Source organism: Corvus cornix, chromosome 1 (assembly GCF_000738735.6).
Source record: "Corvus cornix cornix isolate S_Up_H32 chromosome 1, ASM73873v5, whole genome shotgun sequence".
Lineage (NCBI taxonomy): Eukaryota > Metazoa > Chordata > Aves > Passeriformes > Corvidae > Corvus > Corvus cornix.
In genome coordinates, this window is record NC_046332.1 from 115,822,390 (window position 1) to 115,838,803 (window position 16,414).

At 44.1% G+C, this 16,414-nt stretch overlaps 2 protein-coding genes across 5 annotated transcripts in view; one reads left to right on the forward strand and one right to left on the reverse strand.

The window, feature by feature from the left end:
- Positions 1-9,027, reverse strand: part of TTC3 (tetratricopeptide repeat domain 3) — a 41,601-nt gene extending 32,574 nt beyond the window's left edge. For all 3 annotated transcript variants that reach the window (XM_010411228.4, XM_039553493.1, XM_039553488.1), the window contains exons 1-10: positions 8,925-9,027; positions 6,515-6,560; positions 5,026-5,158; positions 4,438-4,522; positions 3,523-3,576; positions 2,566-2,689; positions 2,199-2,284; positions 1,874-1,968; positions 602-664; positions 154-208 (exon numbers count right to left, since the gene is read on the reverse strand). In XM_010411228.4, the coding sequence (XP_010409530.3) occupies positions 154-208; positions 602-664; positions 1,874-1,968; positions 2,199-2,284; positions 2,566-2,689; positions 3,523-3,576; positions 4,438-4,522; positions 5,026-5,158; positions 6,515-6,560; positions 8,925-8,990 (807 nt within the window). In that variant the 5' untranslated portion in view covers positions 8,991-9,027. The remainder of the gene's footprint in view (positions 1-153; positions 209-601; positions 665-1,873; positions 1,969-2,198; positions 2,285-2,565; positions 2,690-3,522; positions 3,577-4,437; positions 4,523-5,025; positions 5,159-6,514; positions 6,561-8,924) is intronic.
- A 774-nt stretch (positions 9,028-9,801) lies between these two features.
- Positions 9,802-16,414, forward strand: part of LOC104696757 (phosphatidylinositol N-acetylglucosaminyltransferase subunit P) — a 22,105-nt gene continuing 15,492 nt past the window's right edge. The window contains exons 1-5 of one of the 2 annotated variants that reach the window (XM_039553529.1): positions 9,802-9,844; positions 10,145-10,245; positions 11,221-11,293; positions 11,777-11,895; positions 12,132-14,281. In XM_039553529.1, coding sequence (XP_039409463.1) covers positions 10,164-10,245; positions 11,221-11,293; positions 11,777-11,895; positions 12,132-12,262 — 405 coding nt within the window. In that variant the 5' untranslated portion in view covers positions 9,802-9,844; positions 10,145-10,163 and the 3' untranslated portion in view covers positions 12,263-14,281. Of the gene's footprint in view, positions 9,845-10,002; positions 10,246-11,220; positions 11,294-11,776; positions 11,896-12,131; positions 14,282-16,414 lie in introns of those variants that run through there. The other variant, XM_010411223.4, reaches the window with a different exon arrangement.

The following is a 16,414-nucleotide window of genomic DNA, read 5'->3' on the forward strand; positions in this document are numbered from 1 at the left end:
CATTTTAAATACAAAAACCCAAGCAAATTGTGCACTTGGCAGAATTCTCAGTCCCCAGGGCTCTGTGTTCATTCATTAGAAATCAGCTCTGGGTTCTCATCTTGCTTTAAAATGCCAAAAAAAAGACATTTTTGGAACATGTAAGAAACCAACCTTTGGCCAATCAGGCTTGAGAATAATGGCTCTTTTTCCATCAACTGCAGCTCTCCTGGGAGGAGGGAAAGAGGAGGGATTTATTATTTGTACCTCAGAAAAATCTACAGGCTGGTGTAAAAAGTATAAATACAAATAGAAGAAGTAGAATATGAAAATAAAAATTGAATAGAACAGCAGTTCATAGAATTATGGAATAGTCTGGGTGGGAAAGGACCTTAAAGTTCACCCAGTTCCACCCCAAAATGGGCAGGGATACCTTCCACTGTCCCAGGTACTCCAAGTGCCACCCTTGGGACACTTCCAGGGATGGAGAATCCATGGATCTCAAATAACTGCAGTCCCATAAACACAAATAATTCTGTATTTTAGCTTTAAAACGACTCTTTTCTTACAAATGTGCCCGAGTTTTAATGCAGCTCAGCCCAGCACCTCAGGGGTTACTCACTCGTACTGCCTGGTGAGGATGAAGCACAGAGCTCGGTTTCCATACAGGAGGTGGTTCAAAGGGCTTAAAAAAAATAAGATTATGAAGAGTTAATAGTCGGTATTACTTCTGGAAGCCCAAAGGAGAAGAAAAATGAAGTTTTCACAAGAACTGCCTGCAAAAACTCCAGCCCCAGCACACACAGAAAGCCCCACGGATTTACAGGTTCTCGCTGGGAGAGTTCATTTTAATTGTGGGATCATTTGTAAGATCTGGGCCCATTCAAGCAACTTGCAACTAATTCAGATTCCTCTCACCCTACTCTCCAAGAGCAGCTCAGCCCTGCAGTTCCTGGAAATCACATGACCTCCTCTGCTCTTTACCAGCCACAGGATTTCCTGTGTTTTCCACTGAATTCTGCTCCTCCCTTCACGGTCTTGACACGAGGGACTCCATTTTCCAAGAAGGCTGAAACCAGCTGGAATTTGAGACCAAAACCTATCCTGCCACGTGGCCTTTATGGGAATTTAGTCACAGAATATTAGGAATTAATTGATTAAATTGAATTGTACACGATGAGACCTCGGTCTGGGTAAAAGGGAGCGTAAATAAACCCAAAATGCTGAACCTTTTTCCAGGGCACAGTTATAAACCCACAGCCCTCAAAATGAAAAATCCAACTCTCTGCACAACGTGGTTTTGTGGGAAGCGGGATTTTATCCATTTCCCTGGATTTTATAGACACCAGGATGAGTAAAATCAGCATTTTCATGACCACAACACCCGTGGTGAACACACCAACCCTGCTGACATTCCTGTGGGAGGGGGAAAACACCCTAAAAATTCCCATTTGATCTCCTTCTCCCAGGAAAGTGTCCAGAGCCTTTCAGGAAACACCTTTAGGGAAGAAATTGAACAAGGCTTACAAATGGAAATAAAGCCTAAGAGCTGCCAAAATCTTTGGTGTTTATTCCTTTTGCATCATAGCTGATAAATATTTGCACCACTTGGAAGAGTATTTCAAGGGAAGACACCCACATTGGATGTCCATGGTTGTTCACCCCAAATAATTCCCTTTCTTGCAGGTTTGCTCCCCTTGCTCTTGGGTCATTTTAAACCCCAACAGGACTTTAGGAGCAGTAAAAGCACAAAACCCAGCAGTAATGGGGGAAAAATGGGTGATAGGGTTGGGTTTTTTCTTTAATTAGGCATCATTTGGCCTCTAATTAAAGTGGCTGATGCAAAATTGTCCAAAATGAGGATCAACGTGAAGAAGGCGAGTTCAGTTCTTACCAAAACTCGATGGCTTTGGTGTAGGACACAATGGCACAGCTCAGGGCTCCTTGGGAAAACTGAGCATTTCCTTTCTGTTTCATGGCTTCACTCTCCTACGAGAGCAAGGACAAACAATTCAGCCCCCACTGGGGTTAAACTCAATGAATTCAGCAGGGTAAAGGTAATTATTTCGTGTGGTAAAGGGAATTGTTTCTGCCAGCACAATGAAACACTCGAGCTTTTGAAACATTTCTCTTTAATCACTTGGGGATTTTTACAATCCCTGATAATCAGAAGCCCACCCCCAAAACCAACCCAAACACATTCAGAGAGCTTCTCTCACCCTCCTGGAGCTCTCAGAGGTCTCAGCTTTCAATTCTTCCACTAAATCACAATCTTCCAGTGCCACTCTGGTGATGGAACGTTTCCCTGGAGACAAAATCCAGGAAAACCCAGTGGGTGAGGGAATTTCTCCGAGCCATTAAGGGTTTATCCTCTGCCACTAAAACTCCTGCTCTGCTCCTGCTTGACAGCAAAACCTGACACACAAGTGAGGATCTGCAACAAATCCGGCAACAGGAGCATTCCAAAATAATTATTTCTTACTGGAGAGGCCCAGAATGAAAATAATGACGTTAATTATTTCACCATTTCTAAGAGCAAAGTGATTTTTCCTCATTTCTGGCCCCTCCAGGGCTGTCCATACTCACACTCAGCAAAAACAAGTGCAAGTTTGACCCGACCACAGTCCCCAAGCTCCTCCAGGCCCTGCAGAACCTTGGCACCCCCCACGCATCTGACCCAATCCACGGCCTCTGCAAGGTGAAAGAAACCCTGTTTCAAATGGGAAAAAAAAGAAAAGAAAATCAAGAAAAGGTCATTCATATACAAAGCAAGGTGTTCATAAACAGAGGGCAGTGCTGGAGCGCTTTCTCTCTGAATTTGTTCAGGGTTTTGCTGATTTTTGAACTGACAACAGCAAAAAAAGACAAATATCTGGAGACCTCGAGCACAGGACAGTCAAAGAATCAAGCCAGCCGTGCAACAGGAGGCAGGGGAAGCATTCAAATGCTAGAATTTGATTTAGAAACGTCTTTGTGATGACTGAAATGATTAAAAAAATACTATAAACCCCTAAAATTTGATTTAGAAACTTCTGAAATGATTAAAAAAAATACTATCAACCCCCTAAAATTTGGTTTAGAAACTTCTTATGACAGTTGAAAAAGAACACAAAAATCCACGTGACTAAGACAAATATCCCCAAAAATCCAGCAACTGGATAATCCAGCAGTGACACACAATTGTATTTATTCTGGTTTTCCTATTGCTGCTACAAGCTGCAATGTTGTTTTTTAAATTCACTGCTTGTCTTTTAGCTCTTGCGCTGAACATCCAGCAGGCCCCAGACTTTATTCCAAGTGTGGAAAAAAGTGATTAAACACAGGGAAATTCAGGGATCTTCACAGCCCAAAGTTTACAAGCTGGAAAATTTAACGGGTTCTGTTCTACGAGAAACTGAATTCTGTTAAAAAAAAAAAAAAAAAACAACAACAAAAAATGGATCAAGGAATCTCCCAACCCCATTCTGCCTCTGCCATGCCCAGCACTTCAGGCTGAGGAGGTGTCAGTTCCAGGGAATCTTCCAAACAATTCTGGAAACTCACATTTTCTATTCCACTGCCAATCCTCAGGATGCCACTGATGAAATGTGGGATGTTCTGGAGCAGGGAGAGAAAACAAGTACAAACTGAGTTCTCAAGATGTGGTAATTCTAATTTCTGTCTGCTCAGGTTCAACCCAGTAACATTTCCTGCTCTGCTGGAATTCCCTATCCCTGGGGCAGTTGCTCTGGTCCATTCCAGATTTCTGTTGAAAAATAAATGTTGGCATGGGAAAAGAGAATTCATGGGTGCTGTGAGGTCTGCTTAGGAAACTCAGCCCCTTGAACCACTCCTGCAGCTCTCTGAATACTCAAGGACCAGCTGAGACATCCAAAGAAACCATCCCAAAATCTGCTCCTCCAAATCCATTTCACTCTGGGATGTAAACCCAATCTTTTCCATGGAGGAGAAAAAGGCTGAGGGAGTGGGAAGAGGAAAGCAGAGGTGTGGTGCAGAAGAGTGTAGCTGGGGTTGAGCAGGGGATTTCAAGGAATGAAATAAGAAAAATGTCATTACCTAATTAAAAAAAAAAAAAAAAACCACAACAAATCCCTTCAGCTGCTGAGAATATTCCTCATCTCCTCCTCCCCACTGCTCCGCTTCCGTTTGAAGTCAGCAACAACAGCAAATTTAAAATCTCATGTGTTGAATGAGGGAAAAATAAGTGAGGAGGGGGGGGAAAAAGTCTTTAAGTCATTCATCCATCAGCTTTATTGCTGACTGCAAATATTTCCTCAGTTATCCCAACTGGAATCAAGCCTAGGCCACAATTTCTTCCCAGAAAGCTGCAACTCAGTTCTCAAATAATGTCTTCACTCCAGCAAAAGGCAATAAAAATAATCCCAAGATGCTTAAGGGTCAGATTGAATTAATTCATTAGACTTGAAAACTCAGATCAAGTTAAAGTACAGGACTTACAGCAACTTTTTTAATTGAATCAGTAAGGTCTTCCAAAACATTGCGCTCACAGATTGGCTTCATGTTCCAGCCCAGGAACTGCACACTGAGGGAAAACAGAACAAGTTATAATTTAGACAAACACCAAGGTGTTACAGGGTCTCAGTTGTGACTATTTAGGGGGATTAGATCTAAGGAAGAGAATGTTTACAAATTCAAATCGAGCCCTTCAGAGGAGGAGGGAGAAAAGTATTAATAATAATCAAAATACTAATAATAATCAAAAAAAGAAGAGCTGCAAAGGTTGTGGTGCTTTTCAAATGTCAGGCTTCTTAAATACTGAAATACCCCCCAAACTTCAGCTTCCCAGATTCCCAAAGATCCCAAACTCTGGACTCCCAAAGACTCCAACTTTTAGAAACCCATCCTTAATATTTTTCTCCTATGAATTCAAGAACTTCTGCCCTCGACCAGCTCAGCCCCAACTGGGAACCCCACCATCCCTGCAGCACTGTGAGCCCTGCTGGAATCACAGAAGGAACTTCCACAGGCAACAAAGAAAAGTGGGAGGATTTGGAGGAAATCCCCTTGGAAAATGAGGATACTCACCCACGTTCCTCTAGAAAGGAAACGCTTTCCGTGGTGTAGAACAGAGTCCCAAAGATCCTGATTTTCATAACGTTGCAATATTCCCTTAATCTCTCCACAGGCAGACTGCACCACACCTCACAGGGATCAACTCCTCCAAGGGGAAAAAAATGGGAATGACACTGCACAGTCCAGGCATTACAAAGTGCCAATAAACATGAAAAGCACTGATTATTTCCAGCCTGCATCCCTAACGAACCAAAACAAGGAAATCTGAACACTCTCAACTCACCTGGCAACTTGAGGGGGGTTTGAAATGGAAGGGGGAGAGGGGATTCAGATGGAATTAAGGATAGGGATCTGCTGGAAGGATTTGCATCCCTGGGTTCTGAATTAAGATGAAAATGCAAGAAGAGAAAAAAAAATGGAAGGAAGAAGAGAAAAAAAATGGAAGGAAGAAGAGAAAAAAAATGGAAGGAAGAAGAGAAAAAAAATGGAAGGAAGAAGAGAAAAAAATGGAAGAAGAGGAGAAAAAAATGGGAGAAGAAGAGAAAAAATGGAAGAAGAGAAAAAAATGGAAGGAGAAAAAAATGGGAGAAGAGGAAAAAAAAATGGGAGAAAAGGAAAAAAAAATGGGAGAAGAGGAAAAAAAAATGGGAGAAGAGGAGAAAACAATGGAAGAAGAGGAGAAAACAATGGAAGAAGAGGAGAAAACAATGGAAGAAGAGGAGAAAAAAGATGAGAAAATGAATGTAAAAACTGATAAATGCAGCCTCTGTGCACATGAGGAACTCACAAGGGCTGTTCAGGGGCTGGAAGGGAATGTTCTTTTCCAGGGAAAACATCAGCCTCTTCCACCTGCATCCCTGCAATTCTCAAGGACCATAAAACCAGGGCAATGCTGCCCAGAGCAGCAGGGCACAAAACCATCAGGGTTTGTCCTCAAAGCCCCGGAGATTCAGGGCTCTGTTCAGCTCCTCTGGAGAAATGAAAAGGGGAATTAAGTTTGTTGGGGGGTTTCAGGTGCTCTCATGGCCAGAGCAGCCTCACCTGAGGTGTGAAAATGTACAAAAATTCACTTTGCACAGCTGGTTTGATCTGTTTTATTCCCACAAATTACAGCTTTGTGCAGCAAATGCAATTCTGAAGAACCTGAGCCACCTGCTTTTCTGTAACTGGGAATTTTTGGTTTAATTATTACTGCAAAACCTTCCCTGCAAAAAAAAAATATCAAACTTGAAGCTGTCTTTAGACCTACACTGCTAAAAGCACAAGCCTTGAATCTCCATCCTCACAGCACTAATTGCCTGCATTCATGTAAATATTACTGATTACTTCAGTTATATTAGGGAGAAAAGGATGAGAATTGTTCCCGAATATAACAATGCTTCTGGTCAGAAATAACAATGAACTCATTTTCAGGCAAAATAAAGGAAAAAAATAAAATCAAATAGCAATGCAAAGATCCACAAAGCAATAGAATGGAAGAATATTGATTTTGTTTCCATACCTGTTTTACGATTAGGCAGCACTGGCTGTCCAAAGGTTCCATGACCCTAAAGATAAACACACAATTACATATTTACATGTAATATATTTAGATATTTACATTTCTTCTACTGCGCAGCCAAAAAGCAAACAAAGAAATCAAATAACAGAAAGAAAAAAAAAAGCCTTTTGCTACAGTTATTTAACAAACTGGCTTAGAGAAAAAACAGCTTCTGTTTACCTGCATATGCACTAAAAAATGTCCACAGGTTAATGGTTATGAAGGGACAGGAAAAGCTCTGCTCCTTTAAACAATATTTTTAATCACACTAGAACAGGATTCTAGGAATTGATAACTCCAAAATCAGGCAGCAAAATCATGTCCAAGACTACCTGACTAAACTTAAAGGTTTAAGAAGGTAACACAGCTTTTTTAAAAAAAATAATAAATATTTTTGAAGAAGTTGTGACAGTTTAGGTATATTTCAATAAAGCCATAAATAAGTGGAGTAATTGATTTAGTATTTCTCGTTACTTTTAAGGGGTTTAAACCCTATTTGAGCACCTCAAGCTGAAGAAGAACTGGTTTATTCTGATTTACAGATCCCTACAAAGTCTGTTGTTTTAACAAACATTGTAAATGTGTCCTTTAATAAGCACTCTGTATCACAGCAAATGCTGCAACTCAATTATCATTTCTGCTGTATCATTCTACAGAAATGCAGAGCTGCTTCTAAATTACAAAATTGATGTATTTAACAGGCCAGGACACACAATAATAAGGAGGGAAAAGAAAAAATCAAACTGTGATTTCAAAGTCAGCTCATCTTGAAAGAGAACTGACATCTCTTACAGAGCTTTGTTTTGGCAGCAGCAAACACCCAAAAGTTCTTGACTGATATAAATAAATTCTGAATGGGATTCATGGCTCTGCTGGCACCAGTCCCTTGTAAAGGCAGAGCTTTACAAGGAAGAAATTCAAGTTAGATAACTTGAACTGTACTTTGGGGAGGACAATAAGCCACAGCTTGGATTTCACAACAGCGCTGATAAATAATTCCTGCTGAGTTCTCCAAGACGTACAAATATGGATTAGCACAGGGATTTCTGAGATTCCTTAAGCACAGCAAGAAGGGGAAAATAAACAGGCAAGGGAAGTATTCTTGGAAGTATAGAAGCAGAAGAGCAGTATAATTCATCCAGAAAAAGCACAACACTAACTGAGAGGGAAAATTCATCAGGAACTGGAGCCGCAGGAGCCAGGGAATGGCTTCCCAGTGCCAGAGGGCAGGGCTGGATGGGATCTTGGGCAGGAATTGTTCCCTGGCAGGGTGGGCAGGCCCTGGCACAGGGTGCCCAGAGCAGCTGGGGCTGCCCCTGGATCCCTGGCAGTGCCCAAGGCCAGGCTGGACATTGGGGCTTGGAGCAGCCTGGCACAGTGGGAGGTGTCCCTGCCATGGCAGGGGTGGGATGGGATGGGCTTTAGGATCCCTCCCTGTTACAGCGCAGATACTGCAACACGATGTATCAAACCAGGAGTCCCATGGAAAGGAAACAGGATGTGGACAGATTCTGACAGATGTTTCAGAGCTGTTTATTTCCCCAGCCATGGCCGGGGCTCTGCTGAGGAACCTCACAGCCCGGGCCCGAGGGTCCTCCCGCGCAGGGAACAGGAACCAACCAACGGGAACGAGGCTGCCCAGGGCAGGGAAATCCTGTGCCACCCCTCAGGGCCCTCTCCCAAGGCAGGGGGAGGAGACCCCCACTCCCAACCCAAACCAGTCTGGCATCCTGTGATTAAAGAAGCACAAAGAAATGGATGAAATTGGAAGAGGTAAGAACAAAGAAGGGGCAATGCTGCAGTCACTGTGCAGAGCTGAATGAAATCCCACCAACCAAGAGCTGATTGCCCTGCAGTGACAGGGACAGAATCTGTCAGGCTGAGCTGCAGCATCCCAGGAATGGCCACAGGACCAATAGGATGGGCAAGTTCTGCTGACAGGATCTGCACCTCAGTGCCTGCCCTGGCCCTGCGGCACAGTCAGTGACACCTGCTGTGGGGACACACAGGCTCAGGGCTCTGCCCCACTGTGGGGTTTTTGCAAGGGAATCATGCACAGTGTGAGGTACCTGTAAGAGAAGCTTGAATCAACATTGTGAATGACTCTGTAGATCTGATCATAGAATCAGAGAATCCCAGAATGGTTTGGGTTGGAAAGGACCTTAAAGATCATCTCATCCCCCCCTATGCCATGGGCAGGGGCCCCTTCCACTATCCCAGGTTGCTCCAAACCCTATCCAGCCTGGCCTTGGACACTGCCAGGGATGCTGCAGCCAAAGATTCTCTGGGCACCCTGTGCCAGTGCCAGATCCAGGTATAAATTCCCCTGGAACATCCTGCAAGTTTCCCATCTATTTCCAAACGCACTTACCAGTTCAAAGTAGGATGGATCTCCAAGATGAGCCAAGGTCACAAGGTCGGAATCGGACAGAGCCATGGCACATCACCCTGAAAGGATGGGAAGAGGAGAAATACACGAGAGGAAGGCAAGAGGCAAATGACAGGTGCTGTGCAATACTTCAAATGATCACATCACTAAATCTCATTTTGCCTGGGTTCTGTGAAGGCTGTGGTTTTGTGAAAGCAGAGGTTAATGCTGAAAACAGTAATCCTAACCCCGGCTTCTGACATCGACTGTGTTCTACACCCCTGACAGGACCCCGGGGCGCTGCCTCACCCCTGCCAGGCACCTGAGGCACTTTCTCCCTGGCAGCTCAGGGAGAGCATCTCCAGAATCACGGCCGCACCTCCGGAATCACGGCTGCATCCCGGGATGCCGAGCACGCCGGGACAGTCCCCGCCCCGTTCCAGCCGCTCCCGGGCTGCCCCTCCGCCGCCATCCGATCCCAGAAACCCCTCGGCTCGCCGCTCATGTGTCTTATCCTGCCGGCACAGCCCTGTCCGTGCCGGTGTTCCAAGAGCCCGGACAGGCTCACGGTACCGCGCTCCGCCTCGGGCGGACCGGGGGCGCGTGCGCCACCCTGCCGGACACAAACCGGGCGAGCGGGGAGTCCTGGGCTGGGCGAGGCGCGGGGGAAGGCGGGCGAGCACTCCGCACTCCCTCAACCCATCCCTGCCCGCATCCCGCACTCACCGCTCCGCTCCCGCTCCCGCCGCGCGGCCGCCGCCGCCGCGCTCCCGCCGCTCCCGCCGCGCCCCGCCCTCCGGACGCACCGCCCATTGGCCGGCCGCCCTCTGACGTCACGGGACGCGTCCAATCCGCGGGCCGTGCGCCTGCGCGCGCGCGCGCGGCCGGATGCGGGCGGTGAGGAGGCGGATGCGGAACCGGGGGTAGGGAGCGCCTTCCTCCCCTTCCCCCACCCTCCTCCTCCTCCTCCTCCTCTCCTCCTCCTCCTCCTCCTCTCCTCCTCCTGCTGCTGCTGCTGCTGCTGCTGCTGCTGCTGACCCTGGCTCCGGAGAGCAAAGGGGCAGAGCCGGGCGGCGGGGGTGGGGTTGCGGGCGGAGGAGAGAAGGAGGGAGGGTGAGGGAGCACCCAGGGCGCCCAGCACCCAGGAGTACAGGGGGGTCCGCCCACAACTTCCCGGAAAATCTCTGATAGCCTCGTCTGCCGTTCTCTGCCCTCCCACGAAGTTAAAGGGAAGAGCCGAGGATGGTGGAAAACTCTCCGGCCCCGTTGCCAGAAAGGGCAATATATGGATTTGCGCTTTTTTTAGGATCGTGGTTTGGCTTCAGTGAGTATCCCGCAACTGAGTACATCACCCCGAAGTGTTGCTTTGCTGCATTCTCATTTGAATCAGTTTGTTACTTGAATCACATCCGTTTTCACCTTCACTAAGCGCTGTAGGTAGCTGTAGTGTTACCTTCCCCACCAAAATACTGAAAAATAAATTGAGTCAATCTGGTCAACAGCAATGAAGAATTTTTTGGGTTTATCAGTTTTTCTCTGCTGGTGTTGATGGCTTCTTCATTCACCGGGGCTCCATCTCAGGACCAACGTTTGAGAGGGTAGACAACACTTTCTGAACACAAGAAAAGGTGCTGCAAATACGCTTTAGTCAAGCAATAAACCAGGATCCTGCTGTCAGTCTTTGCCACCTCGGGCCGTGAGAAATGAGAGGGAGTTGGGTTCAGTTCCTCTCCCAGGAAGCTGCTGTGGTTCTGTCTCTTGTGTCACTGTTTGGGTGCTGACCTCAAGTTCCCCTCAAGTTGTGTTAAACTTTTCTCTCAGTTTGTTGTTACAGAGCACGATTTCTGGGTATTGGTTTTGTTGCCGTGGAAATGATGAACTTGGCAGGAATCAGGAAGAATTTTCAGTAATTTTTTAGAACAGTCCATCCAAACACTGCAATTCCACCTGGTTTTCTTCCAGTTAAATGACCCCTGGGAGATCATTTTCTGCTTTAGTATTATCTCCATCCTTTGGCCTCTTTTTATTGAGGTGTTTGGGGTTTTTCATTTGTTGGGAGTTTTTTGTTGTTGTCGTTCTGCAGCTCAGCTTGGAATAAATTCTTGTCTGTCTCCGTGGGAAATCAGAATTTAACTGTTAAAGCAAATACAAAACTGATCCTGTGTAACCAGGATTTGTGTGAGAGGCACCTCCTGCAATCTTTTGGGAGAGGTATTTTGGTTTAGAGAGTGTAAAAGCAAAATGCAGGAAGTGTAAAACAGCATCAGTCTTATTGTGGCTTTTTAATTCTCTTGTGCAGTTTTGTACCTTATCTGGGCTTATATTCCTGAGACTTGGCTGTTCTCCTTGGGACTGACATACTGGCCTCAAAAGTAAGTTCAGCCAATTGAACTCTTTAATTTGAATATGTTTAAGACACCATTAATTATTTTTAAATAATAAAACTTTTTTTTTAAATAGTGGCCTTGCATTGAATCAAATTTTCCCTCATGGTAAAGGGCTGCAGTGCTTGTGAAGCATTTTTTTACGTAGCTGTGGTGAAAACGTTTCACTGTGTCGTGAAATAAATAATATTGAAATGTTTTATGATCAAATTTGGCATTTTGCTGATGGAAACACAGTAAACTTGAGGCCATTATCAAAAATAAACACCTTCTTTAAGGAATTTATCTGATGGTTTGTACCAGTAGCTCCAGTGGAGTCATTAACCTTGGGAGAGTGCAGGATCCATAGGCAGAGGTGTTGTTTCTTTTCCTCTTGGAGAAATTCCTCACAGATACAAAACCAAGGTTAAAACTGATTTATCATTAAGCATTTGCTATTCTGATATGTACAATGTGTGAACTTTTCCTCAGATACTGGGCAGTTGCTTTGCCAGTTTACCTCCTGGTGGCTGTGGGAATTGGGTATATTTTGCTTTTTGGGATTAACATGATGAGCACAGCTCCACTCAACTCCACTCACACCGTCACAGGTAATTGTACTGCTTATTTCAGATTTGGATCCTTCACTGATAATTCTGGAAATCCATAGAGAGCAGAACCCAAATTTTAAGCCTTTAAATATCTGAGTGCTCAGAAGTACTGAAAGAGAGCAGGGTGGGGTTTTCAGCATCCTTTAGAGTAGCTGAATTGATAGTGTTGCATTATATAACATTTCTGGGGAGAAAAGGATCTGGAGGCCATGAGGTGTTCTCCTTATCTTTTGTAGATAACTACGCAAAAAAGCAGCAGCAGAAGAAATTCCAAGAGGAGGCAATTCCAGCACTGAGGGATATTCCCATCAGTGAAGTCAACAGGATGTTCTTCCTCCCTGAGAAAGGGATCTGCAATAGCAGATAGTTGTTCTGAAAATGTGGTTGAACAAAGGATTAATCAGTGTTACAGGAGGACAGTTAAAACCTCTCCAAGCTAAAAACCCCCAACTCTTGTAGCTTTTTTTCCCCCCTGAATTTCTAATTAAATTGATATGACCACATTTTATTCTCATGCACCTTTAGTAAGGTAATAAAGTATATTAATATAATATAAAAGAATAATAATAATAACAAATATATTTAGTAATAATTATTATGCACCTGCATTGCTATGAGAATTATGTCCTAATAATTTATCTGGTCATTCTTGTGGGTTTAAAAGTGTTCTGCTACTTTCTGCTTGGAATTCCCCTCTGAGAGGGAAAGAAGCAGCTTTTGGACAGAGTTTAATTCTATTTCCCTTTGAATTCAGGGAGAGAAAATGTGCCAGTCAAACACTTGATGATCTTTTTTTGTTACTAACTGGAAGCGTGTGCATTGTATACACTGTTTTCCTTTGTAAATATTAATAAAATGTGGCTAATTTTGCCATGTTCACCATTTTCCTGTGGTTCTGGGAGATTTCTCCTGGGTTAAGGTGTGTAATGGTCCATCTGCCTTCACACAATTCTTTGTTCAGCAAAATACATTGGTCCCCCACCCGCTTAAATTATCAGATTTACTGAATTCCCAAGAATACCAAAAAATAATAAAGGTGGGTTGTGAAGATTTGCTGAAACAAGTCTGGAAATTACTTTTTTAAACTATTTTTAAGGATACTGAAAACTAAATTCAAGGAAATAGCCGGAAATACAGGAACTGACAGCTCCACGTTGTTACAGCCCAAGGTTAAGTGGTTCAGATGTTTTTTAAACAGTCAATTTTGCTTTTTTTTAAATTTATTTCCTTTCTTCCAAGCATTACAAACTCAGTTATCTGCAGGACTCAAGATTATTTAGGTTGATTATAAAGCCCAGTGAATAGAACCTCATTATTTATTAGGCCTGTAACCAACTTCAGCAGAGAATTGAGTTAAAAATGTTATTATTTCATTAAAATATAATAATTTTTTGAGAACTTGTGTGAGAAATCTTATACCAATCCTTTAGAAATCTATCAAAATGATCATCACTTGATTTGGAAAGTTATAAGACCTGCTAATAATCACTTTGGTATGAATATAAATCTGTAGTTGGTTGGGTTTTCTGCCTGAATTTGAAGGAAAAATCTCCATGTCCAGTATTTCAGATGGGAGAAAAATACCTCCTTAATGAAGGAAGAAGTGCTTTTCAACATTTCACTCTGAAATGCTGCATTTTAGGTGTATTGGCATGTGGGGGCATGGTATAAAATTGAATTTGTATCTAAATTAGAACAATACTGATTTATGGGGGAGTTTTACACTTACTAATGAAGTTTTGGGGTTAATTTGCTGTTGTTTCTCACCCCTGCCACCATCCTGTCCTTTTGTTCATTTTAATTTTCACATTTAGGCAGCCACACCCATAAAATCATGATTTGATGGCCAGCAGGCATGAAGATGTGTTTGCTCTTTTGTCACTTCTCTAATCACGTTACAGACATTGAAGTATTGACTGTAATCTCTTTTTTCCCCGTGTGTTTTCCACCCCTTTTGCTTCCCAAGAGAGCAATTCCATTTGGAATTCAGACCTGACAACAAGTGAAGGCCACGTTCCCAGCATCATTTGATGTAAGGATTAATTCAGTCCCTTGTTAAGGATGCCCAAATCCTTCCAGGATCAAGGAAAGCTACTGGAAAATGCCCTCCAGCCCTGAGAGCACACAAATTAAAGGACTGTAAACCTTGGGCAAAGATTGGATCAGTGATGAATCTGCCATTTCATTTCTCTGCAGACCCCACAATTATGGGAAAACCAACAGTGAGGAGGCCAAGGGGGCTGTTTGTTTAAGGAAAACTTGCAGGCATGAAACTCAATCTTTGCTTTTCTGTCACTGCTGCTTCAAAGGCACCGTGGTGACCTTTCCTTCAACTTGGGCACGTTTGACACTTCAGAAATTGCCTCTGTGAGCAAAAGAAAACCAGGTAATGTGAGGTTTGGGGGCTAAAATATGTGTTGTGGAGAACTGGGGATCCATGGTGACTGTGATTGCAGAGAGGATACACAGCTCTGCAAAGAGGAGAGGAGATTTTGTTTGCAGATTCCTATAAATTTTGCCTTAGGTATTCAGGGAAAAAAAATCCCCCTCATGATTGAACGGTGGTGCCTCTCTTTACAAAACATACCTGGGTATCAGGTGTCCATTCTTCTCAGAGACTGAGGGGAAACTAAATAAATAAAAGGCAAAAACCTAAATTTGCCCTCATTTTCACCTTTCTGACTTATTGGTGTAGCACAACCAGGAGAGTTCAATCAACTGCATTGTCCCTGCTGGAATAAACCCAGGGATGAAACTTCCCCTTCTTGGATTCTCCTACAGGTTCTTATCCTGTTGGAGATGGATGGGATTTTACACATCTTGCTGTGAACATCATCTTGTGAGGCAGAATCCCCCCAGGTGGGATTGGAAGGAATCTGTGTGTGAATATGTCACGATAAAATAACAGAGGTGCCTGGATTCCAATGGAATGGGGCTGTGCCAAAGGGAAGAACAGAGCTGTGGCTGCCAAATTTGTGTCTCTCTCTCCTTTTCACCTTAGCTGGAAAGGGAAGGGTGGTAAAAACATGGACCATGAAGATGCTCCAAGGGTGCTTGGAGCAGCTCTTCTGGGAGGAAAGGCTGCGAGAGCTGGGATTGTTCAGCCTGGAGAGGAGAAGCTTTGGGCTGAGCTCAGTGTGGCCTTGCAGGGCCTGAAGGAGCTGCAGGAAAGCTGGAGAGAGACAATTCCCAAGGCATGGAGGGCCAGGAGCCAGGGAATGGCTTCCCAGTGCCAGAGGGCAGGGCTGGATGGGAGATTGGGCAGGAATTGTTCCCTGGGAGGGTGGGCAGGCCCTGGCACAGGGTGCCCAGAGCAGCTGGGGCTGCCCCTGGATCCCTGGCAGTGCCCAAGGCCAGGCTGGACATTGGGGCTTGGAGCAGCCTGGGACAGTGGGGGTGTCCTGCCTGGGCAGGGGTGGGATGGGCTGAGCTTTAAGGTCTCTCCCAACCCAAACCATTCCGTGCTTTTCCCTGAGTTAAGGAAATAACACTTTTGCTGTTACCCAAAGCATTGTCCAGACCATTCCAGAATTATTAGGCACATAAGGAACGCTGTCAGCTCGATTGGTCCATTGGTCAATTGGTCCCCCACTCTGGTTGGGAAGGGGGAGAAAATGAGCAAGGACAACCCAAGCCCCTCTGACATAAAATAGAAAGCTGTAATATTAATTGTTTCTCCTGGGACACATCTGTGCTAGTGGGTCTATCAACATTAAAAATGCAACAAGTGTCTGTGAACTTCAGTTTCATTTGTGGGTGGAAATGATAAAATGTTTCTGCCTTAAAAACAAAATACTTGACTGATTTTGTGTAAATAGATTCTGTTCATAATGCACCTTTCTCATGGATACATGATCCTGAGTTGCTAAAATGTTTAATTCAGAGTCCTGCTTGCTGAGTCCTGTTGAATTTCCAGTCAGCTTTCACCCAGCTGGGATGAATGGGGGGTTTTGTATCCCTCTCTTCAGGAACTGAACTGTATTCTGAGGAGAAAGTTTTGGAAGGGTTTAGTTTTGTTCTGCCAGTTCCCTTCCAGAGGGGTTGCCAGAGCCAATTTTGTTGGTGTGCTGTGCTATGGGTGAACTTAAATCTCAGCCTCCTGCTAAAAGCTGATAGATGAAGCCAGTGCAGAATAAATAACATTAAATAGGAAATATTTCAGTGAGTTGGGTGGATTTTGTCTCTAAAAGTCATAAGGCTGCTGTTGGGAATATTGCCTTTGTTCCATTCTGCTGCTGTTGTCATTCTCCCTGTATAAATGTAGTTGGGGGGAAAAAATTCCTGTTGTGGTTCTTTTTCTCTTCATCCAAATTAATCCTGCATCTTATTTAGAAAAAACACATTTCTGTGGCGTGCAGGGATATGCTTCCCTTGGGTATTTGTATCCTCAGAGCTTGTCTTAAAAGCTCTTGGAAGCAGAATTCAAGGCTGTTGTATGAAAATAAGCCTTAATTATGACTTTTCATACAACAGAAATCTGAAATTGTAGAGGTTCTGTGGGGACCTGTCCAGCATCCCT